The sequence below is a fragment of the Miniopterus schreibersii genome (genome assembly GCF_964146895.1).
Source record: "Miniopterus schreibersii genome assembly, chromosome: 2".
Taxonomy (NCBI): domain Eukaryota; kingdom Metazoa; phylum Chordata; class Mammalia; order Chiroptera; family Miniopteridae; genus Miniopterus; species Miniopterus schreibersii.
In genome coordinates this window covers 27,423,946-27,450,095 of record NC_138102.1, presented here as the reverse complement: position 1 = coordinate 27,450,095, position 26,150 = coordinate 27,423,946, and the positions used below count along the sequence as shown (strand labels likewise).

General features: G+C 42.3%; 1 protein-coding gene across 5 annotated transcripts; it reads left to right on the top strand.

Annotated features, from left to right (window-relative positions):
* Window positions 1–1,286: 1,286 nt before the first annotated feature.
* Window positions 1,287–25,771, top strand: NAXD (NAD(P)HX dehydratase). 5 transcript variants are annotated; one of them, XM_081127584.1, is made up of 10 exons: window positions 1,287–1,568; window positions 4,599–4,749; window positions 7,345–7,390; window positions 8,037–8,125; window positions 9,065–9,173; window positions 19,735–19,785; window positions 19,872–19,976; window positions 21,046–21,166; window positions 22,512–22,632; window positions 23,695–25,771. In XM_081127584.1, exons 1-10 carry the CDS (start codon window positions 1,523–1,525, stop codon window positions 23,843–23,845), a joined length of 990 nt encoding a protein of 329 aa, XP_080983710.1. In that variant the 5' UTR covers window positions 1,287–1,522; the 3' UTR covers window positions 23,846–25,771. The 5 variants fall into 5 exon arrangements, with proteins under 5 accessions (XP_080983710.1, XP_080983712.1, XP_080983709.1 ...); XM_081127586.1 differs by having other exon boundaries at window positions 1,485–1,568; window positions 4,599–4,767; XM_081127583.1 differs by having other exon boundaries at window positions 1,488–1,695.
* The last annotated feature ends 379 nt before the right edge of the window (window positions 25,772–26,150 follow it).

The following is a 26,150-nucleotide window of genomic DNA, read 5'->3' as shown; positions in this document are numbered from 1 at the left end:
GTAATCTTAGATGCGAAAAGACAACTGACAGGCTCAGTTAAGGTAAAGACTGACCTTTGTTGAGGAAGATGCCAGCCTAGGATACGAATACCTGTCATGACTCACTTTTAGTTAGGAAGTTTTAATTTTAGACCATCCTTTGTGGCTACTTTAGTTCTCCTGAGTTTGTAAGGCCGGCCATACAGGCCTCCCCTGAGCTTTTAGGTTTAGTATGTGGCCCCTTTTTTGTCCAGTCACCTTTCAACCTGGCCAGAGAGATGGGTCAATGCGTCTTATTTCAGAAGTGATGTAAAAGAAATGAACTGAGCACAGACATTTTGAACTAGGACTATTTTCCTCCATTGTTTTGGCTTTATTAGACAAATCACACTAATACAGTGAAGCAGGCCAGTGTCCACCGAGCTGCACACACCCTCTCTTACTTCTTCCCACCACAATGCTACGAGGTGGGCAGTGTCAACTCTCATCCTTCACAACTTCACAGTAAGGACGATTCAGAGTTTAAGTGATTTGTACAACTTTTCTTAGTGTATGCACATCTTCCCTCCTCCCCAAAATCTGAGGGGAGGGAGACACAAGAAGGAAATCACGTTCTGCGTTCCATAGGAGGGCAGACTCACAATATCGCAAGGATCAGAGGTGGCTCTAAAGCTGGGGGCCCCAGATGACCCACTGAAATGTTAGTATTTTAACATGTTTCATTTAAAATATAAAAAAGGGTAATAAAATATGTAAGTAAAATAAAAAGAACAAAATTAAAATTAATGAATTCATACTAGTAATAAGTAAGTGACCTAGTGACTAACAAATAAATAATTCTGAATAAAGAAATTCATGAATTTTTGCTGAATAAAATAAAAATTCAGGAGTTCATACTGGTAATAAATAAACAACCTAGTGGACGCCACCTTACCACGTGACTGAAGTTAAAGTTATTGCCACCAAAAAATGGGGCAAACTGATATTGCTTATATTGAAGATCCCCAGGAATGGCAGGAATATCTGCTAGAATAAATGAAGTTAGCAAGGTCAATGGAAACAATGTCAGTATATAAAAATCAACTGTATTTCCCTCTATGAGCAATAAACGATTAAAATTAAAAAATAACAATAGCACCAAAAGAGAGCGTACATTAGAGAAAAAGATGAAGCTTTTCCGTTGGAACGTGCCACACATCGTTTAAGCACGCAGGGGAAATGGTAAAATGCACAGCCTGTCCACTGGGCGGCTTCCTGCCCCAATTATTTTCTATAATGCCTCCGGCCCAGAAAAGGGACGACAGAAACTCAAGCCCTAAACCGCTGAGACGCCCCTGAGTCCCTGTCTACCTGCAGCAACGCCACGGGGGACCGCGCGGGCAGGAGCGAGGCCAACCCCGCACGACAGCGCGACGGCAGCGGGTTTCCGGCGGCGGCGCCCGGGCGGCCCGAATCCCGGAAGTCCGTCCGCCCCACGACTTTGGTTCCGGCGGCGGCGCGGGGCTGGCGGCGCGGGGGCGGGCGGGAGCCCGGAAGTTCGCCCATGGCTGTGGGTCCCGCCCGGCTTGTAGCCCGGGCCTCCCTGCGAGGTAAGATTGACACGATCCTTCCTGGCCATGGTCCCTCCGGCGGGGGTCGGGGCTGCGGTCGCCGGTGCAGCCGTGGTCACGCTGCTCTCGGCCGCGCTAGCGCTCTACGGGCCGCCGCTGGACGCAGGTACCTGGCCGCGGGCTGCTAGTCGGACGCGAGGCGCCGGGGGGCGGCGAGGAGCCGAGTGGTGCCCGCGCCCTCGGTGCGGAGGAGCTGGGGGCGGGGGAGGCGAGAGCTTTCAGGGCAGCGGAGCTTTCCGGCCGGACGTGGTGAGAGTAATTGTTGAGTTTGGCTTTTTGTTTTTAGGCACCGTAGGTCCAAATGCTTTGAGAAGAACTGAGGGGTTCCTCAGCTAATGCACCTCACTCACACCAGCCGCAGAGGGGCTTCTGGGCACCAGTTTACTGAGACTTTTTATTCTTAGCTGTCTGTCTTAAATTCACACCCTGTGATTAATTAGCAAGATTTCTTTTTGAATTTGAGGTTTCATTATTAGACTGACTTGCTGAGTTTTACCTAAAAACAGGTGGTGTAGCTCCGTGGCTTCCTATCCTAGCTTTTAAGACGTATCTCCGTTAACTTAAGCATTGCTGTCATGTGCTCCAGGTTAGTTATGGTTCATGTTCATTTAAAGCATGTTTGACACAAAGAAACATCAGTATCACAGAAGGTTGTAAGTGGCAAGTAATTCTAGAAAACAGCCCAGGTTTAAGAAATCTATGTGATTCTCCAGACTTCCTCAGCCACACTTCTTTCAAACAAATAAAAAGCAGGTCGGTTTTACCTGTTCTTCAGACTCAGAATTGTTGTGAAAGCAAAGTTACTTAATAGGATAAATTTTAAGTCACCTCTTGTCAAGGCCTTTTTTTTATCTTTCAGAACTTTGATGTTTATATTTAAGTGTTTCTGTGGGTAATTCCAAACGGTGTATGTCAGTAAACCAGCTAAAACTGAGATTCACTGTGAAGTTCAGGGAAATTTAGTTGACCTTTTTTTTGGCTCTTTCATTGACAGGTGCTCATCTCAGGTGAACAGGACAGAATGCTAGTGAACAGTGTGGATTTTACTTTGTATTCATACAGTTTAAGTTAAAAAGTGAAAATGCTGTACTTCTCAACAGTGATCCCTGCCTCCCTGCCCCCAAATGGTTTCAGACAGCATTTGAGAAGGATTTTACTTGTCTTTTGGTTGGTGGGGTGAATATTCGGTTAAAGAAAAATGATTTCTTTTGCCTTAAAATGACAGCATTTTTGTAAAATGCTGTCTTCTGCCCAAGGTTATCCATTACTAACAGAAGCATCTTCACAGGTCTGTCTCCCTGGGCCTCACTTTCCTTATTTGTGAAAGAAGGCTACCCTTACTATTAATGAGGCGAGTGAGTCAAGATGCCTTTAATTCAGTGGACATTTATTAAGTGTCTTATTCTGTGCCAGACTCTGTTTGAGGCAATTGAGGGTGGGAGTCCAACATGGAAACACGTAGACCCTTTAAGCCACAGGTAGGAGCTGTGCCACATTCTCTGTAGGCAAAAGATGATAGAGTGGTCTTAGGGATGTTTTGTGTGGGGCTAAATGCTTAGTATAAAGTGGTGGTGTCTATGAACATAGGAAACCCAGAACAACACTTGAGTGACTGGTTTGGATTCTATCTTTACAATTTGTAGACTTTTTTTTTTTTTTAAAGCAGCTGTATTTATTGTTTTGGGGAATTTGAAGGAACGACAATTCTCTAGTATTGTTATATTAACCAGTCATATTGTTAAGCTCCATTGTTCAAATTTGAAACAGATGCCTGGCATTTTCATGATTGCATAGATTGTTCATCAGCAGTCAGTGATGCTGACATTAAATCTGATTATAACAGCTCTAGTTGCTTTCATGCAGCTCATCAGGGAGTGCCAGGAAAGAGCATTTCACAGTAACTGTGCATGGCAAAGACTGTGTAGTCTGGGAATTCCGAGTGTGGATGGGTATTTGGGAAGGTGAAAAGTTCAGAGGGTGAGGGAAGTGAAAGTGGAGTTGCTCTGTTAAGTGAGTGCCTCTGCCAACTGGCTCTGAGTCAGGGTGGGAAGCAGTACTGTGGACATCTCACTGGAGCAGAATGTGGCTGATGAGGAAAGACTTTGGCAGCAGAGGATTGATCCTTGCCTGAGCCTAGTTGTGCCTTTTCTTGGCCAAAGGTTTACAGTGATTCTTTTTGAGTTTTAATCCATTGTTGGTTTGGAAGGTGAAAGGTGTTTGGGTTGACGGTAATTAATATTCTCTTTACATCTCAGGGTCTAAACATTTGATGTCAGTTAAGGAGGCATTTACATCTACTCATTAAAGAAAATCACTTGAATAATTTTGTTGAATAAAAAGTAAAACTCTAAGGGTGTTATTCAAGCTGTTTGTCCTTGTGGAACATCTTCACTTGAACTTATGATCCATGTCCAGTTTTTCTCAGCTGCTGAGATAACTGGAAGGATAAAAATATCGAGTTCCTTGTTTTTAAGAAAGGCCAATTAAAATGAGCTATTTAGAGACAATTCAAAATGCCTTTGAACCCAGTGATATGTTTTATATTTAGAATGCCATTCCTAGGTTATTTAATTAGTATCTAATTCAGTGTTAGAAAGATGACTGGGAAATTAAATGGGGAATAATATTAATGTCAGTGGAAGGTAACAAATGGGAGATTGCTTTTCCAGTTTGACAGAAGACGTAATAAACTTAAAGGAAGATTGAAATGAACTGTGTAGTCTACTAATTAATTACGCATTAAAAAAACTTTCTGAGACTAAGTAGACTTCAAAATGTCTGGTACATTTAAAAAATAAATGATATATACAGTGTGTTAGTGTTGTAATTTCTGAACACCATTTGCTTACAGAAATAAAATAATGAAACCATTGGGTAAAAATCTGTAGCGTTCATATTGAATCAACTTTGGGAAGTATTTTGGTTAATGGGCCATTTTGTTTAACTCTCTGTTTTTTATATATACCATATATTTACTGTTCTGAGGAATTTCATTTTCCTGTTTTTCAGTTTTAAAAAGAGCATTTTCACTGCAGAAAGCACATTCGATAAAAAATATGGAAGATACCTTTCAGTTGGTGAAAAATATTATACCTCCTTTAACTTCTAAGAAGCACAAAGGGCAAGATGGAAGAATAGGCATAGTTGGAGGCTGTCAAGAGTAAGTGACTTGGAAAATGTTAGTATTTAAATGGTTAATCTCTGTTATCTGTCTACCTACTTATCAGCCATCCATTCAATTTTCCATCTGTGTAGGTAGATCCCCAGTAACTATTTCCAAACTTAGTCTGATAGTATGACACAAAACTCTAAGGGGCCCAGATAGAACTGTTCACTGGTGTGTGTTAGGCTAAAGATTTTGCCTTTGGTCGGGAGAGGAGACTGTTTTTTCTTATCTTATACTTTTCTCTATTGGTCACACTTATACCATAAGCATGTATTACTTTTGTAATCAGGATAAAGACACTCTGCATCTGCTTGGTTTACTTCATTAATTTAAAGATATTCCTGAAAGGTATTTATGAAACTGGACAGATCCTAGGTTTTTTTAAGGCCTGTTCTCTCTTCTAGTTTCATATATTCTGGTGCTATGTTGTTTGACACACAATGATTTATAATTTGTCTATGCTTATAAACGATACCTACTGCCTTTGACTTAAATTTGATCTTGGTTAGTATTTCTGTTTCTGCTTACATTCTGTGTGCTCTGCCTAGCCTTATATATTTAATGGTTTATTATCTAGTTGGGTATACTTATTTTAAAGAATATGAAACTAGATTTTATTTCTTTACCCAGTATGACTATTTTTAATACGGGAAATAAACCTGTTAACATTTAAGTCTACCTGATGTGCCTTTTTTGGGTTATGTTTACTCTTTATTTTACTTTGTGTTTCCATGTTGATTCATATAGACTGATTTTTTATAAGTGGGTAAGTGAATATATGGTATTCGTTGTACAGATGGGCCATTATTTAACCAAGTCCCTATTGATAAGCAGTTGGTTAACTCTATTCTTTTTTCTAATTAACAATATGTCTGTAGACATCCCTTTACATATATCTCCTTGTGTACCCATCTGGTTATAATCGAGGGATCATTTCCTAGAATTTTTACTAGAGCAGAGTACATAGACATTTTAAATGTTGATAAGCATTGCAAATTGTTCTTCCTTCAAAATTGCATGAGTGTATGCTGCCACCAACAAGCACCTGTTCCCCTTACACCCTGTGGGTATTGGCAGCCTTTGCTCTCTAGTAGGCAGGCTATTTTTTGTTGTTTCAGTGTATTTCTTTTGATAGTGGGGCTTGTGTTCATGTTGTGGGGTACGTGTGTGTGTGTGGTATGTCCTGTCTTTTGGCGTTTCTGGCACATTGGCCCTGCTCTGCAGGAAAGTATCGCATATTTAGAGTGTACTCTGCATTTTCCCCATTTTATTTTTCCTGGGAGAGCAAAACTTTTCATAGCTTGGAACTGACATAAAAGTTACAGTCATCATCTGATGCTCAGTTCAAGGGTTTTTCTTTCTGTGCTTGAAGTGACCTTAAAAGTGGAGTTACAAGCATTCCAGAACAATAGGATGGAAGCCAGAGAGTCTCTTCTTGTGTGACCTGGGTCCCCACGTGTGGCCCTACATCAAGATGACCATTGCTTGTTTTACTGTTGCTCTTGGAGACTGGTCCTGCTCCTCGGGTACTGTCCAGTGTGGGATGCTCTGGCCTGTGATCACCTCAAGCACACTCTTTCCTGGCAGACACCTTCAATAAACTCTCACCATATTAAACCTTCAGGGTTTTTTTCCCCCCCAGCATAACATTCCTACCTATCTTCCTTGCTAACAAAGCCCCAGTTTTATTCAGATGCTGTTGCTTTTTCTTTTACTTGCAGCTGTGTGCATTTCTGATAAATCGGGTACTTTTTATATCTATGTTAAATCTATATCTATTTTTATGTTAATCCAGAGAGAAGTATCATCATTATATTAAGTCATCTCAGCTCTCATACATCTAGTATATTCTTTAATAGGTTTAAAAAGTATCCTCACATGCCCAACTGGGCATGGCTCAGCGTTTCAGCATTGACCTAGGATCTAGGCAATCGGGGTTTGATTCCCCGGTAGGGCACATGCCCCGGTTGCAGGCTCGATCCCCAGTCGGAGGTGTGCAGGAGGTAGCCAATCAATGACTCTCTCATCATTGATGTTTCTCTCTCTCTCTCTCTCTCTCCCCCCCCTTCTCCTTTCCTCTCTCTGAAATCAGTAAAGATATATTTTTTAAAAAAAGGTATCCTCACAGAATTATTATGTGTTTTATAATGTTAATTCCTAGATGGTTTATGGGTTTTGCTGATACTGTAGATATTATCTATTATTCATGGTATAAAACCTTGCCAAACTATTTTATATTAGGAGATTAATTCTTTAACAGCTTTATTGAGGTCTAATTGATGTACAATTTGATAAGTTTAACATATATGAAACCCTAAAACCATCACCTCAAGCCTTCAGTTTGAACATACCCATTACAGGGAGACCGCAATCACAGAAAGCCAGAATTTACCTCTCCTGACATTGTACAAAGGTCTCAGGTGAAAGACTGAGTTTTCTGGTTCTGACCCATGTTTATTGAACATTTACTGAGCATCTACTAGGAGTTGGGCCCTGAGCTAGAGGCTTGATGTCTGTATAGTTTGTTTATAAACCTAGTGTGCTTGCCTCATTCTCAGAAGTTTTTGACTGTAAATATCTTCTTTTTAGGTACACCGGAGCCCCTTATTTTGCAGCAATCTCAGCTCTCAAAGTGGTATGTTTACTTGTATCTTTTTTAGGAAGAGTTGGGTTATTTAAATATAATTAAACAAATATTTTCAATAGAAATCTAAATAACATCTTCAGGTCATTATGGGTAAGAGAAACCTTTTTAATGTATCCTAACCTCTTGTGCAGTGATAAAATAACTGGAAACTTTTTTTTTTTTTTTAATAAAACTTTATTAGAGTTTTATTATGATCCTGGGATACCTTTCAGTCCTAGCTTAAGCAGTTGACATCTTTTGACTTTAGCAGTTAGTTGCTCATGCCTTTTGGTCAAGTCCTAACCACCCAGTTGGCACAGTTACTGTGAAATGTGCTCAGCTCCATGGCTGCATTGCTTCCTATGAGCTTCTAGGTGAGGCAGCCTGAGCTGATCTGGGTTGACCTGCCTCTTCAGTAGCAGCAAAAGTCTGCTTTTATTTCTAGGCCTTTTCTTAGGTTATACCTTCTCCTCAGCCTCCTCTCTATAGTTTAACTGCTGCAGTTGGATACATGTTTTTTCTTTTACGGATAGTGCTGTGTAATTTGAATGATTAAACTCCTTGTGTCCTGTGGTGAGTGGCTCTTGCCGAAACCACTTTGGTTGTCTTTTGAGTGAGTCCCACATTAAGTTAACCTCTTGTACTCATTTCTCAGGGTGCAGATTTATCCCATGTGTTCTGTACCCGGGAGGCCGCACCTGTAATCAAGTCGTATAGCCCGGAGCTGATTGTTCACCCCGTTCTGTGAGTGGGGCAGCACATGGGGTCCTTTACTTGCAACAACTCAACTCTCCTTGGTCCTGTGGTGTTTTTACACTGACTCTCAAAGAGCCTCAGTTAAGTAGCTTTTGAGAGTTGGTGGGTAGATTGTTTTAGAAGAAAGGTGAAAACTGAACTGAGCTCATTGTCTGTGGTCAGAAGAAGACAGACATACAGTCTTGTGTGACAGCATGGGATAAGATCTGAACACCAGGATAGCATGCCCAGGGCTAACCCCTGTGGCCTCTGAAATGGTTGGAGGTTCCTAGACCCAGGGGAGTCTGTGGGCCTGCCTGTGACAGTTCACGTATGGCAGTAATGAGGGGCCTATCAGGCAATAATAAAACTGTTCAGTCAGCAAATCTTCCCTGTAGGCCCTGTCCTGGGTTCCATGGGAACAGCATCAAACTGAGCAGACAAAAGCTCCTGCTCTCGTTCCCTAGAACTTCCTTTGAGGGTGAAAATAATCTCCGTTGGTGCTGTCCAGCACTGTGGCTGCTGACCACATATGGCTACTGAACACTTAAAATGTGGCTAGTAGGACTCAGGAACTGTTTTTACTTTAATTTTAAATTTAAAAGCCATGTGTGGCTAGTATCTACTATATTAGGCAACATAGCTCTGGAGATGGACAAACAAGATAATAGTGTGTCAGAGGGTGATAAGCACCATGGGGAGATGAGAGCAGGAAAGGGGGCATGGTGCCGGCTGTGCATATGGTGCATGTGCAGTGTGTGCAGTCTTTAACGGTGATCATGGACAGTGGCATGGCACAGCGAGCCCATAAGTGCATGGTGGGGTCCTGCTTGGATCCTGGAACAAGACAAAGACATTGGGGGAAACTGGAAAAATCTGTAGTTTCATTAATAAGCAAATAAATGAAATCTTAAGTAAACCATTTTGCCCTTCTTTTCCTTAACTTAGTGACAGCTCTGATGCCGTTCAGGAAGTGGGAAAGTGGTTGCCCCGACTGCATGCCCTGGTTGTAGGACCTGGCTTAGGTAGAGATGATGCTCTTCTCGAAAATGTCAAGGTAATGTGTAGAATTACTAAACAAACCTCTGCTGATAGACTGGACGCTTAGATCTTGGGAGTTGGGACAGAAACATTTTTCTTGAATTTCTATTGTTTAGTGTTCTGTGTGCCTTGTCATGGAATAATTAAGATGGATAAAACTTAGTTTGGGGGATAGAGGAGGAACTAGGTATAAAGATAGTAATGCCTATGTTTTATTTAAAAATAAAAACCAGACTAAAGGAATCTCTTTTACTTTGGGGGCACTGGCTTTTTCATACTGTAGCATGAAGTCACTGTGGAATCGCTCAGATGTTATATGGGCATCACCCTGACGTTTATACGTTTTACACTGGAGGTGTTGGGAAGTCCCAGCATCCAGACTGAGCAGTGGGCAGGGTTTGGTGTCAGGGTTGAGTTCACCTTCCAGTACGATTCCTGTCTGCTGGGGACCCTGGCAGCTTGCTCAGCCTCCCAGGAGTTATTGAGAGTCACATTTTCTAACGTGCTTTGCACAGCACCTGGTTAGGCAAAGTACACAATATGACAGGGACAGTCGAAGTCACTGTCACAGATGACAAGTAGGAGAAGATATTTCTGAGAGTTATTCTATCAGCTATTTTTGCTGTAAGTTAGACATTTAGATAAATACACAAAGGGTACCTGTTGATTCTAGCTTTGTGTTGTCAGCTGGCTCCTCTTGAAAGCTCTGTTAGTCTGTTTTTATCACCTGATGCTTTTCCAGTGTTTTTGATGTTCTTGTTGGGCTAGAAAACTGAGGGCTTCTGACCCCATGGGCCAGTTAGTTTGTGGTTTTGACCTCTGTTCTGTTCCCCGCTGTTCTTTTCAGATAAAATCTGCTCATACCTATAGTCTGGCCAGGCGCCTGATGTTGCAGAGTGGGCATGAGATCCTAGCTACCCTCATATGCGTGTGTGTGTATGTGTGTGTATATATATGTGTGTATATGTTCATTTTTTCATTTATGCTATTTATTATAGAAAATTTATTTCATGCCTGCCTTAATCTGAAAAGATGAAATTTAAAAAGATGAAAATTTCTTGTCCCCAAATAGTTGAAATAGAAATAAATACCAACTAGAACCAGGGGAAGTAAAGATGTAGAACAGCATGTCAGCCCCATGTTCTGTGTGTTCTCTCTGCTCGGCAGTCTTTGACACTCCCAGGGTGTTGCTCTTGGCTGGACACATCTTGGAGACTGCCCCCTGAGATCGTCCTGACTTCCACAGGGCCCTGGATGACCTGCCCAGCGCCAGTCCCGGAGAAAGCCATGCAGTATGCCCTGTGTGAGATGGTGCTGTGGCCTCAAGAGGTCGGGAGTGAGCTCCAAATCAGGGAATGTGCCTGGTGCCCTCAGCTGGTGTCTGGCCATGTGCCTGCTAAAAGATTCGAGGCCGTAGGAAACATGATTTAGCACCCTCATGGTCATAAACTAAGAGAGCTCTTTTTGGCTCAGCTTTTGCCTGTTGAATTAAATTCAACAGCAGTTGAAGTGAAAGGAAGGTGTAGGTAGCTGTGCGTTAGTTGTACTTTCTTAGCAGTCTGATTGGTAAAGAACATTTTTAAAAGGATGTGTTTTTGTTTTACCAGAATTTAGTGAGAACATGGTACTGTCTGTGACAGATCTTCCAGTTCCAGCCTTTGAGGTGAAAGTTGGGATTTGAAATTGCACTTTCCTCACACCTGTGAATAATCACTGAGGAGAAATGGAGCCATGAATGGACTTGAGCAATACATTTGTTTTTGGCTTTAAAATTGATAGTAGATACTTATTATTGCCTGTTTTAAAGGGGTTTGTTAAAACGTGTGTATCCTCGGGTACGTTTTGCTAAGTGAAATAAGCCAGATGCAGAAAGACATGCTGCATGATGTCAGGTCTGTGTGGAGTCCAAATAGTCGAACTCATAGAGGCAGAGAGTAGAAGGGTAGCTGCCAGGGACTGGGTTTTGGGGACTGGGGAGGTGTTGGTCAAGGTGTCCAAATTTTCACTTAGGCAGGATGAATAAATTCTGATGTAAAAGCATGGTGACTAGAGTCAACAGTGCTGTACTGTATGTTGACATTTGCTAAATGTTCTCACCTATGTGAGATGATAGATATGTTAACTTGATTGTGATGATTATGTCACAATATATATATCAAAACATCAGTATATACACCTTGAGTTTATTTAATTTTTTGTCAACTACACTTAAGTAAAGCTGGAAAAAAACAAATGTATCCTGAGCTATGCCTGGGAATGGGACTTGGGGATGCCTGCTTGTACTTCTGTGTCTCACACTACTTTGCATTTGCAAGTTTTTCATTTAATGAAAATTCTCCAAACAAAGAAAAGGAGCCTGCTGCCTAGAACTGGAAGCCAGCCAAAGTCTGTGGGGTGCTGGGCTATTGAGCGGTTCTGAACAGAATGCCCTGTGCTTCACTGGGCTCTGGAATGAGAAGCTGTGATGATGGACGCCTGGGGGGCGGGGGTGGGGGCAGCTATTCACTGCTTTCACAAAGAGCTTGCCTAGGGAACCGGAGAGATTAATGAGCCAGCAGTTGTGCATTGGGGTAAATAATCTGAGAGGCTGTCAAATACAATTTAAAAGTAGCTCTAGATGACACATTGTGCAAAGTAGAGGATTTAATTTATGATTCTCCTGGCTCTAAGCCACCTGGTATTAGCATGGGTTGTGCAAGTTTGTCAGGCAGCGCCATTCAGGTCTTTGAAAGTCTTAACCTCTTGCTGAAAAGTAGGAGTTAATCCTGGTTGAGAAGTGCTAAACCCTTTGGTTTCTCCGAGGGGGAGACCTCTCCTGGGGAATTCCCATGTGTAAACAGCGAATCTAGGATGCAGTTGGTATCCTGAGTCAGTGGTGCTAGGCACAGGTCACTTTAGGTCTGGCAGTGCCTCTTCGAAGGATGGTTTGTCTTTTGCAAAGAGGCAAATGAGGGTTCCTGCCTGAATGTAGCCAGAGTGTTTGGTCTCCCAGTGAGCCTTGTGATGATGGGATTCTTGACCTTTTGTTGACCTGCCAGTAAACCTCTAGCCCTACTGGTCATGACAGAATGGAGCTCATGACACACTCTGGTCTCCTCTTTAACCTCATCCTTTAATGTCTTAGTGTCGTTGGTCCTCAAATCGTGGTGGTGTTTCTCATGTAGTTTGGAGATTACACATGCTGCTGGTGCAGATAGGTTTGACTTCCGGTACCTCTTCAGTAGAGCCTGTTAGGCTGTAGGCTGACCACCATCTGCTGGTCTGTAACTACTCTATGGAGATATCTGTGACCAGGAAGAGACCCACACCTGACACCATGATCTTGGACTTCCGGCCTCCAGAACTATGAGCAATAACTTTGTTGTTTACAAGCCACGTGTCTGTGGAATTTTGTCATAGCAGCCCAGATAGACTAAGACAGCATGGTTTGATCACGATTTGGTTCAAGCCATTCTTTAAGGTTTTTCCAAACAAAACATCAACCGTGTACTCCCTGTCAACACCTGTGATCTGCAGGCCCCATGCTTGGGGCTTGCCTATTTATCCCTCCTGATGTCAGATTCCTGACTGGCCTATCCTGGCAGTGTGGCTTCCTGTGCTTGCCCACCTGAGCCATGTCCGGATGTGTTTATCCCTAAAGAGTCCCCATGCAGGGCATTTGGTCCTTTATACCTGAACCCTGGTATTTCTGAGCACTTGCCACACAGGTGATTCATTCCTCAATGAAGGATTTAACACAGAAAATTTAAGATCAGTAATTAGAAATGAAGAACTTATTTTTGAAACAGCTGTTTAAGTGAATGGGAAATGTGCTTGGATTTTACCAGAATACCTCATAAGAATTTTTTCTCCCGTGGGACAAATATGTGTGCTAGGGCCACATAGAACACTGGCCTGGGGTCAGTTATTAGCTGGGGGACCTGAGATAGGCTGTGCAGCTTCATTGACCTTGGGTTTATGTTTTCATTATCATATTCTACTTACTGGATTATTGAGTTTATTTGAATCTGTGAATCGTTTACTAATATTGTGTGCGTTTTATGTGCCAGGCACTTTTCTGGGTACTTTATATTATTAAACTCAATTAGTTCTCACAACAATCCTCTAAGTAGGAATTAGCATTATTTCCATTTTACAAATGTGGAAACTGATACGGAAAGATGATGTCTGGTGCAGGTATCGTATGCCCACAGTCATCCAGGTAAGACTAGTGGTATTTATGGCCAGAACTTTCAGGCCAGAATTAATACTTTTGATATTTAAGCTCTGAGGAGCAAATGAGATTATATGTGTAAAAGCATTTTCAGGGGGCTATGTAAGGAAATAGCAGTATTTATTTATTTATTTATTTATTTATTTATTTATATCTTTTTATTGATTTCAGAGAGAGGAAGGGGGGAGGGAGAGAGAAACATCAGTGATGAGAGAGTTGTCATTGATTGGCTGCCTCCTGCATGACCCTGACTGGGGATTGAGCCCACAACCCAGGCATGTGCCCTGACTGGGAATCGAACCGGGATCTCCTGGATCCTAGGTCGATGCTCAACCGCTGAGCCACTCCTGGCCAAGCAGTATGTTTATTTTAATTCTGTGGTTGTGTGCTCTGCCCTGTGAGTGGCACTGGGGACACAAAACCATAGCTCTGGCAGGGCTATAATAAAGATTTGACTGGTCTTTGTCCCCTGTTCTTAAGAAGGAGCCTCTGAACCTTTAGAATTCTTCAAGAGATAGAAATGGCTCTTTTTCACGGTGGGCCTCTTGGACCACACCTGAATTCATGCTAAAGAGTGGACTCAGTGGGGGCCTTTATGCCAGGAATTTTGAGATTAGAGTTGTTGCCGCCTCCAGGGAGGGGTGGGAAGGGGGCAGCAGATTGAGTTCAGTCACATGGGCACTGATTCAGTCCTTCATGCAAACATAATATGAGAGACCCCAATAAATTCAGGTGAGCTTCCTAGTTGGTGTACACACAAATGTGCCTGGAGGGGGATGTGTGTGTCCTGACTGATCAGGAGAGGGCCCAGAGCTCCTTGTGGGACCCCATTTGTGTGTCTCCATTTGGCTGGTTCTGACTTGTATCCTTTATAAAACTAATTGAAGGTATAGTGTTTTCCCAAGTTTTGTGAGTCATCCTAGCAAATTATCAGACCTGAGGGGGTGGTCTGATAATTTTGTAGCCAGTTGATCAGAAGTGCCAGTGGCCTGCGAACCCATGAGCTTCCAGCTGGTGTCTGAAGGGAGGGCAGTCTTGTGGGGCATTGTGCCCTTCACCTGTGAAAGTTCACCTCCTCCAGGTGGTAAGGAGCAGAATTACACTGCAACAAGTATTCAGGAAAATAGCACAGGAGTGTGGTACCAATGGCACCCTCTTTGAGCAGCCTCTTAGAATATCTACTCTCTGATGAAACCTGTCCAGACCTTTTGTTAATCCCACTTCAGGGACTATATTCCAAAGAGATATATCCTAATTCAGGGGGTGGGATCCTAATTTGTAAACCGTTATGTATGGCGTGACTGTCCATGATCAGACATAACTAAGCCACCTTTGATATGTTATTTGCCTGGAATACCATAAGTATTTAGTTTTTCCCCCTACAACCATATTACAGACAAGTGAACTATATTTAACCAAGGAAAATTATGTCTGATATACTAAAATAAAAAGTAATAATTGATTATAGCAATGTAAAAACATAGTCTGTATCAAGAGGAGTCAGGTGTGAATTTAAGGTGAAAAAAGCTCAAGTTCTCTGTACTTCAAGTTTTTTTCCCCTCTGTGAATTTAAGTTCATAGTAAAAATTATAGTGTGTTTGCTTAAAACAAAACAAACCACTTTGCAGTGTACAAGTTAGAAGGTGGGAAGCAAGGGTGTGCCTCTTGCACTTCCCAGCCCAATCTCCAGAGTTCACATTTCCATTCATTGTTCTGGACTTCTCCCTCTGCATATAAAATAGCAGTCACAGTCATGAGAATTGCTAACATTTCTTGAGCATTTCCAATGTTCCAGCTAATACAAAGCATGCATTATGCTTTCTTCCTTGTCAGCTTCCTCCTCAGTGCATGCCACATAGCAGACATTTATTAGATTTTTTCTGAATGAATTCATTATCTGGCGTAATCCTGAAAACAACAAAACAACCCTATTAGATATATTTCTATTCTTTTTTTGTTTGTTTGTTTACGAAACAGAAACTTATTTCTTACAGTTCTGGAGGCTGGAAATCCAAGATCAAGGTGCCAGCAGATTCAGTGTTGGGTTTGCACTGAATCTTCTTGCTGTGTTATCACACGGTTTAGAAGGAGATGATTTCTCTCATGTCTTTTTTTATTGGGTGACATTGGCTAATAAAATATATAGGTTTCAGGTGTACAATTCTGTAACACATCATCTGTATATTGTATTGTCTTTACCACCCCAAGCCATGTCTCCTTCCATCACCATTTATCCCCCTTTACCCTCTTTACCTCCCCCACACCCCTTTTCCTCTGGTACTGTTGTCTGTATCTGTGAGGTGTTTTTATTTTCTTAATCCCTTCTTCTTTTTCACCCAGCCCCCCAAACCTGCCTCCCCTCTGACAACTGTCATTCTGTTCTCTGTATCTATGGACTTCTGTTCTTATCCTTGTTTTTCTGATGAGGAAATTGAATCCTAGAGAAATGCAATTACATTTTTTAGGTGATCATGTAGGCAGGTAAATTCTTGAGGTTTAACAACTTTATTGAGATGAGATTTTTACATACCATATAATTCACCCATTTAAAGTGTACAGTTCATTGATTTCTGATATATTCAAAGAGTTGTGCAATGATCCCCATGATCAATTTTAGGATATTTTCATCACCCAAAAAAGAAACCCTATACCCATTAGCAATTACTCCCTGTTCCTCTCAATCTCCTCAGCCCCTGGCAAGCACTAATCTACTTGCTGTTTCTAGAGATTTGCCTGTTCTGGCCCTAGTTGTTGTGACTCAGTTGGTTGGGCATGCTCCCATTAACCGAAAGGTTGCCAGTTCAACTCCCAGGTTGCAGGCTCAGTGCCTGCCTGGTAGGGGGCATGCAGGAGGCAGTCGATGTTTCTTACATTGGTGTTCCTCCCTCCCTCCCTCTCTCTCTCTCTCTCTCCTTTCCCCTTTCTCTCCCTCCCTCCCTCCCTCTCCTCCTCTTCCTTCCTCTCTCAAAATCAATTAAAAAATCTTAAAAATTTTATTTTAAGAATTTGCTTATTTTGGACCTTTCATGGAAACGCAGTAATATAATTTGTGTCGTTTTGTTCACTCAGCGTAATTTCAAGGTTCATCCATGTTGTAGTGTGTTACTGCTTCATTCCCTTTTTTTTTTAATCCTTACCTGAGGTTACTTTTTCTATTGCGTTTTGAAAGAGAGTGGAAGAGAGGGACGAGAGAGAAACATCAATGTGAGAGAGACACATCAATTGGTTACCTCCCGTACATGCCCTAACTGGGGCCAGGGATTGAGCCTGCAACTGAGATATGTGCTCTTAGCCAGAATTGAACCCTGGACCTTTTAAGTCCTCGGGCCGATGCTCTAACCACTGAGCCAAACTGGCTAGGGCTACCTTACTACCTTTTATTGCTGCTTAGTATTCCATTTTATGAGTAGGTCATATTTTGTTTATCCATTCATCAGTTGATGGACATTTGGGTTGTTTCCACTTTTTGGCTATTGTAAATAATGCTGCTGTGAACATTTGTTTACAAGTTTTTGTGATAACTTTCACATTTTTGAGATGCTGCCAGTGTTTTCCATAGCAGCAGCACCATTTTATATTCCGATCAGCAGCGTGTGAGGGTTCTGATTTTTCCATATTCTCTCCAACATTGTTATTGTCCATCTTTTTAATTATAGCTGTCCCAGTAGGTGTGAAGTGGTATTTCATTGTGGGGGTGTGTGTTTTCTCATTGTGGTTTTGGTTTACATTTCCTTGATGGCTAATGATGTTGAGCATTTTTTTTATGTGCCTATTGGCCATTTGTAGATCTTTGAACTATCTATTCATACATATCCTTTCCCCATTTAAAAATTTGCTTGTCTTTTTATAATTGAGTTTTTTAAATCTTTATATTTTCTAAATACAAGTTCTTTATCAGAAATAGACTTTACAAATATTTTCTCTTGTTCTGTGGGTTGTCTTTTCATTTCCTTGATGGTATTATTTGCAGCACAAATTTTTAATTTTGATAAACTGCATTTTATTTTTTGTCATTTGTGCCTTTGGTGTCTTATCTAAGAAGTTTTTTTGGCTTGACTCAAGATTTACTCTTATGTTTTCTTATAAGAGCTTTATTATTTTAGCTCTTATATTTAGATCTATGGTCCATTTTGAGTTAATTTTGTTTATGGTGTAAGGAAGAGGCCCAATTTTATTCTTTCCCAAGTGGATATCCAGTTGTTCGAGCACCATTTGTTGAAAAGACTCCTCTTTGCTCCAGTGAATTGTCTGGGCATCCTTGTTGAAAATTGGTTGACATAAATGTAAGGGTTTATTTCTGGGCTCTTGTTTCTGTTTCATCGGCCTATACAGCTATCCTTGGGTCAGTACTACCTACACTCTTTGTTACTATAGCTGTGCAGTAAATTTTGAAAGGGGAAGGTGGAGCTCTTGAACTTCTTTCTTTTCAAGGTTGTTCTGGCTATTTTGGGTCCTGTGCATTTCCATATGAGTTATTTTAATTATTTATATCATATAGTTTATATTATCATATTCATTTATATTTATTATATCATATTAATTTATATTTTATGTTGTAATAGCTAATACTTTTAATATTTCTAGTACTTAGTATTTAATCTTTAATATACTATAATGTATTTAACTAGTCCATTTAGGATATTTTTCTATTATATTCATGATCTTGTGAACATTTCTGTACATATATTTGCCCATCCTTTTAGGTGTTTTCTTTAGGGTAAATTTCTACAAGTTCTGTTGCTGAATCAAAGAGCTGTTAGCAATTCACTGTTCCATCAAAAGGCTGACCTTGCCAGGACTCTGCTTTGGGGTGCTGTCATTCCTTCTCACTTCTGCTGTGTCTTACTGGAGACATTGCACTGCTTCTCAGCCATTCTCCAGCCTTTTTGATTTGGGTGTGGTTTGTTTGTTCCGGTGCCATTCTTCTTTTTGGTTAGACTGTTAACTAGTTGGTAGGTGAAGCTGCAGTTTTGGAGAGTGGTAGTGATGTCCTCAGCCAGTCTTACTTGGAGTTGTCTTGTTATAAGTGTGTACCCTAGGTTCTGACTGCTGCTAATGTTAGACATTGTTGCAAATGCAGTAAACGTTGGCAGGTTTAAATGCACAGTGCACTTCATACAAATCCTGTGATGGAAGCAAATCAGTCCTTAAATGGGGGACTTTGATGCATAATTCTTTGTGGTGCTTTTAACTTGCCAGGAGACCCAAGTGTTTCGTGATGTTACATTATTCAAATACATTTCCCAGTGTTTGAATATTCACTTTAGACTACTGGTTTTTTTTTAAAATACAAAGAGGTGAAGATGTCAGTATTGTGGCCAAACACTGCAACATGAAACCAGAGATTCAGAAATCTTAATTAGCAAAAGCCAAATCAGTTTTAACATTCAAGCCAACCTGAAGGCAAGCAGAGTATTTTCATTGTTAAAGAAGGAAATAGGCTTCTATGAGGCTCCCATATCCTGATACCCTTTTAAGAGGCTTTTAAAAACGCTCCCCCAACGCTCTGACCAGTGTCAGCAAAGTACGACTGAGACTGTTGGGCAGGGCAGCTCATGCTTTGTGGGGTTTCACATTTCATTTTCAGGACTATAACTTTCAATTAAATATAAGTTATTTCTGCTTACCCTATATTTTGTTTTAATGTTTTCTATCAGGTGTATCAGGTAGAGATCATTTTTACATGTCATTGCAATACGTAATCTTATACTGTTTCATAATAATAAGCAACCGTATGTTGATTATATATACAGTGGGGCAAAAGTAGGTTTACAGCTGTTCATATGGAAAATAATACAATTAATAAGTAATAATACAAGAATAAACTGTTCTCATACAACTGTAAACCTACTTTTTCAGCCCCCTGTATATAATCTTTTTTTAAGCAAAAAAACCCAAAATCCCTCTGAAACTTTTAGTATAACCGTTTCAGAGAAGTGATTTTATTATTATGGTCACTGGTTATTGTAAAACACATCAAGTGTTATGAAAAAATACATAAAAGCTGATGATTTGGGGAATTGCCAGGACTTCAGATTTCTCATTTCTGAATCCTAAGGATTAGTATCTATTAGAAATTTGGAAACACTAACTTGGGGTCGGCCTTCATGGGCTAGCCTGGGACCTAGTGCTGTGTATAATGTTGCCCCTGGGCTTCTGTTTTGAGAGTTACCTGTGTCTGCCTTGCACAGGGACTTTATCAGTTCATTTGGGTCTTTTCTATTTATTTAGGCAATTACTTTATTATTTTCTATCTATTTGTTGATAAGCTGATGTTGAAATTCATCAAGGAACTGCTTGGTTTTCTTTTAATTCCTCAGAGAAGTGATGCCTTGTTGCTCAGCATAGCTTTCTTTTCTCACAGGGCATTTTAGAAGCGTCAAAGGCCAGAGCCATCCCTGTCGTCATTGATGCAGTGAGTGTGGCCTCTCCTCTCTTGTCCCCTCCTCACTGCTGGGTGCCCAAGGCCATGCAATAAATGGGAGTCTTTATTCTGTGCAGGACGGGCTGTGGCTGATCACTCAGCAGCCAACCCTCATCCAAGGCTACCAGAAGGCAGTTCTCACTCCTAACCATGTGGAGTTCAGCAGACTCTATGAAGCTGTGGTGAGTTTGTTGACCACCTGAAAGACAGGGGCAAGCCCTCGTCCTGAGGAGGGGCGAGGGACACGCTCTGTGGTTCTGCACCCACTGGTCCCCATAGGTGCATCTGCAGGGACAGACTTGCAGATGTTGAGTGGATGCATGCATGTTCTATGAGGCATTTTTCACATGCTAACAGTGTTATGTTGGTTTTTTTCCTGGTGGTACGTGTAATGATGGGACATCTTCCAGTCAGTGCATTTCTGATTGGATGAAAGGCAGGGTGGTGGGCTTGGGCCAGCTGCCCCTCCTGCTGTGTACTCTGGGTAGATAAGTCCATCCCTATCCTATGTTACCTCATTTGTGAAATGGGGATAATGGTAGCATCTGCCTCAGGTATGTGAGGATGAAATGAAATAATATATGTACATTCATGAGTCCTTGCATATCAGGTGCCCCGTAAATGTTAGTGCATTATCATTCAAAGTTGAATCCTTTCTGCAAACCTTTAAAATCCCAGTCATGGCTCCAGCTGGTTTGGCTCAGTGGTTAGAGTGTCAGCCCTTGGACTGAAGAGTCTCCGGTTCGATTCCAGCCAAGGGTACATACCTCAGTTACAGGCCTGATCCCTGGCCCTGGTTGGGGTACATGTGGGAGGCAGCCAATCAATGTGTCTCTCTGACATCCATGTTTCTCTCTCTGTCTCTCCCCTTCCTTTCCACTCTCTCTAAAAAAATCAATGGGAAAAAAATATTCTCAGATGAGGATTAACAAAAAATAAAATAAATCCATGAGCAGCATTCCTTACCTTTGGTCTGACAAACTAGGGGATGGGCACAAGAGCAGTATTGCTACCCCGAACCCCTGTGTTGGCATCCACCTGGAGGACTTGCTCCCCATGATCTCCTCGGCCTCTCCAGCTGATGGGTGAAATGTAATGTCTTTGTGTGGGGGCTGTCTTATGCCTGGGTGATTGCCTTAGATATGAGAGTCTGAAGGTCAGGATGGATGGGGGGATGTTTATTGTATCCACATTTGTGGGCTTCTTTCAGGTGTCTAGTGACAACTTTGTCTGTGGTGTCCTATGTTGTAGCTAAGATACCCCGTGGATAGCAGTGATCGCCGTGGAGCTGTGCTGAGACTCAGCCAGGCCCTGGGGAATGTGACCGTGGTCCAGAAAGGGGAGCAGGATGTGATCTCTGATGGCCAATACGGTGAGTGGCCATGGGCTTCAGCCAGTGTGGCCATGCTGGGTACAAGCCCTAGGAAAACCTCATTCACATAGTACAGGTGCATTGTGTCACACACATTCACACATCACATGTGATCACTCATGTCTTACACACACACATCATATGCATCATGTGTTCCACAAACGGACTTCCTGATGAGCTTGTTAACTACAACTTCTTCAAAGTTCATTTTCATTTTTCACTGTTTTGCAGAGGAAAGTGACAATGGTCATCAATGTTGATCCTGGTTGATACCAGATGCACTGGCTAAAGTTCTCTTAATGATTGATAAATAGCCTAGTGGGAAGGTGGCTGTAACAGCAGGTGGGGCTCCAGAGTTCACACCCTGCCACCTCTGTCTTGCCTGCAACATAAATGAAATTATTTGAATATTTTACTGTATTTCTCCTATTTTATAAAAATGACTGGAAAGTGAAGAAACCCTAGGAGCTGACGTTAGCAATGGGGATTACCAGGTGCTGAATGTGGCAAATCTTCCAGTCACATTCTTTCCACAGGAGCCTGTGGACTGTTGAGTGAGAGCAAGATGAGCTGTCACACTTGCTCATATCTACACAGTGAGGTGTGTAATCAGAGATTGTATAACATCTTTAGCTCCCCAAAAACAGAAAAATCTGATCCGCAGGCAAAAAGTATACCAGTTATTTTAACAGTGAATTTAATACAAAGAACGGTCGCCTAGGTTTAGAGTTGCTGACTAGGTCACAGAAATCAGGTCCAACAAAGAACAGAAGGCATCCTTAGTCACATATGTCTTACTCTCTCACGTGCTGGGCAGGAGAGAGAGTGTTTTCTGAGTGATCCTGAAACCTTTGGGTTCTTTTATTGCTGGAAAGTGCTCTAGACTCTAACCCATTCAGAACATACAACAACCGGTTTCCAAGGTATTTTCTAAAGAAATAGAAATTTCTCATTACACAGAAGTGAAGTCATGAGGATTATCAGCTGAGTCCGTGCAGGGGGTGCTAGCGCTGTGGGCATCTTCTTGAAGGTGGATTCTCTGGAGTGTGAGGTGTCCTGGTGGGCTTGGGTGCCTGCAGGACTGCGGGCCCCTGTGTGCTGTGCATGTTGTTCTCTGACCTCTGTTCCAGCAGATCCCTTGGCAGTTCTGAGTCATGTGTCCACATACCACCATACTGAACAAGTGGTTCTGGGGCAGCCTGACCTCTGCCTGCTTCAGTTTCTTCTCCTGTAAGACAGGCTTCCTTGTTAGGAACAATTGGGGAAGAGCTGTAGATGACCTGGAACATGCCTTGAGCAGAGATGAGCCACTTACTCTAACACCTGTCTCACTTTTGCTCTGCAGTGCTCGAGTGCAACCTTCAGGGCAGTCACCGCAGGTGTGGTGGGCAAGGAGACCTCCTGTCAGGCTTCCTGGGCGCTTTGGTGCACTGGGCACTCCACGCTGGACCTGAGAAAACAAACGGGTATGGCTACATCTTCATCCGGCCTACTTTGAAATTTTTGAACTGTGTAAACTGTTCAAAACTGTTTTAGTAGTTCATACATTTCATAATTAGCCACTTGGAACATTCCAAATGAAATACTGGTGTTACTGTTAAGTGGAAGATATCTCAGGGCAGGGGTTGATCCCCAAATGTTTGCCTGGGGAGCTTCTACTCCCTATGTCTGGACCCCTTTCCATCATTCAATACCAGTGGGCCCCTAGCCTTTAAAGCTCTCCCGTTAACTCTAATATGCAGCCAAGTTTGAGAATACTGTTCTAGGAGGTTCGTTGCATACCTACTGTAAAACAATATTAGAAAATACACAGGAAGAGGTAGAGCTTACCTCGACGCTGTCCCAAAAGGTGAGTTTTCTTTTTTTAAGAGGCAGCAGAATTTTAGGATCTGGGCTTTGGCCCACTTCTGCTTCTAGACAGCTTTGTGAGTGAACTCTGGCAGTTCCCACCCCTCCGTGAGCCTGTTTCTCTTCTCTGCACCCTTCATGGTGACAGTGATGGCCACATATGGTGGGGTATGATGTCCCGGGTCTGGAGTGCCCCTCCTGACACCTGGTAAAGCAGCGTTGGGCCTATGAGGTTGCAGCATAGCTGGCAGGCAGGGAGCACCCACCCAAACGGGCCCAAGAGGTGTGTGCACATGGAAAGGAGAGCTATAGCAGGAGTCTGGTAATGGTAGAAGAACCTGCATTCTCAGATCTTGAATATTCCCTCACATCTAAACTCTAACCAACAAGTCCTGGTCCAGTTTTCACCAGGGGAAAACTGCTGTGTTCTAACCTTCCTGTAGGTGAATAGGTATTTTTGATATGCCTTTTATCAGGGAATATCAATGTCAGGGGATTAATAAAGCTGCCTTCTGCCTCAATGACCCATCAGACTAGAAATTACAAATTTGGGGTCTCAGAGTGGAACCAGGAAGGAAATCAGTGCCTTGATGACTTCAGGCCCCTGATGTCTGACAAAACCGTGGAGGGAGGACTTTCCACCTCCCACAGCTCCTTGCTATAATGCCTCTGCCCTCCAGTTTCAGCCCTCTCCTCGTGGCTGCCTTTGGTGCGTGCTCCCTCACAAGGCAGTGCAGCCACCAAGCCTTCCGGAAGTACGGCCGCTCCACCACCACTACAGACATGATCCCAGAAATTGGACCTGCATTCAGCAGACTCTTCGAAACCTGAGCCAGTGTAAATGGGAAGAAAGTGGGCACCATGATGGGAGAAACTGCGTTCATAATGGGAAGTCCATGTCCAGTATGTCTGAATCCTCTGGGAACCAGAGCAGCATGGGCAGCTTGGGTTGATGTAGAGAATTTAAGAATTGGGAATGCAGCAATTTTTGGCTAAGTTAATATGCAGATCGAAATGTTATAATGACACTAACTAAACAAAGTACTCCTGAACTTTTGTTAGCTTCCCAACAATAACAAAAAACTGTAGAATCCTTTGAGAATGAGAAAGTCTTTAACCAGCTCAGCTGAATTAGTGGGGTTGCTCCAAGATCGCAGAGTTCTGTTTTAGTCTCCCTGAGCTTATTTCTTATTCTCTGCCAAGGCACTTTATGTTTCTTTTATTTGTGCAAGAAGTTCCTTACTAAGTTCTCTCAAAGGGATCCAGTTGGTCGTTTCCAAATAGCTTTGAGAATAATGACTTTTGTTTTTTTTAATTGAGATCCACCAAAGGATGTGGCATTCATTCTTTAGCTCATTTTTTTTTTTTTAAACAGTGATTATGTTGAAAAGGTTTGGGCAGAAATACTAAGCATTGGTTGTTTTGGTTAATTGGTTAAAGTATTCAGAATAACCAGTGGTCAGTTTGACTTTGGAAATCTTTTTGGAGGCACCATGGGAAAATCAGAGAAGGTAGCTTAATGGGACAATGCACAGGTCGGGACTGTGGAATACCTCATATCTTACTTCCACTTTGCCACGTCTGTGCACACAAGTATGTGTGGTGGCTGACGGGGCCCAGCAGAGTGTGCGTGAGTGGGAGGGGTGCCTGTTGTTCCTGATGTGGCCCATTGGTGTGACCTCTTGGGAGGAAGGCTTCAGGATACTGGGTCTGGTGGTAAATAGCATCAAGGGGTCCTGAGGGTACTGAACAGAGAAGAACAGCAGTCCTGGTTTGAAAATGGGTGGGGTGGGTTTGTCCTCAGGAAGATTTAGATTCCATTAAAGAAGTTGATATATCTGAAATTGTCGTGAGATGTTTTATTGTCTTATCTGGTTCACTTTGGTTGTATGGGTGGTTTTCTTAGTGGCTTGAGAGTGACTTGTTTTCTGTCGTCATTTCTCCATGGGGTTTGGTTCCTAACATATATCTGAGTGTACTCTTACTGTTTAATGATGCTTTGTACAAGGGCAAGACCTGTGCGGTTCCTTTAAAAGTCTGTCTGCCCTTGATGATTACATGTGGGTGAAGCTCTGTGGTTCAGATATATCACCCTAAATGGATCCTACTTTCTTTAAACCAGGCATGAACTTTTAAGATTTCTTTAAAAATATTTACCACTGTTATTTCACATCTAACTCCAGGAGTTTCACTATCTACATGCGAACTTCTCCAGAAAAACTCACGGACAGTTTTTTCCTTTAATTAACATCTAAATCCTGGTAACTATTGAAAGGCAGGCCTGGTTTTTTTTCCAATGTAGAGTTTTATATATATTTTTAAACAGCCAAAGCCCATCTTTCAACTTTCCTACGTTGAGGATATTGTCAGGTATTAGGGACATAAACACTTAAAAGCAGCTTGTTTGTCTAATGTGTTTTTCACCAGTGCTTACTGATATTACTACAATAAGTAATTTGCAGAATAAGCCTGAAATGTCACCATTTCTTTACATGGAAAGTAGAATTGAGCAGTCCCAGGAACTGTTCCTGTGTACTTGCTACTAAAGTTGTTGCTCTGATTAAGGACAGACCCCTTTGCTTAAAAGGGGGATAAGAAGTATATCCAGTGGCAGGGCCTGGCACTCTAGCATCTGAGGTCTTCACTCCACCATGCACTAACTGGGTCACTTTTAGCAAGTCAGCTTCCCTGCCGGTCTCCTCGTCTGTAGAAGAGGAGAACCAATGCCTCTGAGGGTCATGACGGTCAGTGACAGTAAACATGGCTGCTGAGCCACACCAAGCTATCTACAACTGCCCAGCATGTGCTTACCTGCTGCCTGAGGCTGCACCCAGCCGGACCTGAGAGCTGGGGGAATTGGCAAGAGGGTCACCCTGTGTCCTTCTGGTTCACTGAACAGCTTAGCTCCCCACCTGTGCAGAAAGGTGAGGAGACCAAAAGCAAGGCCAGGAAGCTCAGTCCCAGGTTATCTGCTGTGTGCCTTCCCGTGCATTTGGCCTCCTCTGTCATAACTCTGTGTCTTATGCCCCATCCGACTCCTCCAGAATGACCCTCCCCAGTTCATCACTGCCCAGCACTTGAGGTACAGGCTGCTTCCTCCTGCTTTGGAGCAGGCAGCATGGCCAGATCCCCCCCA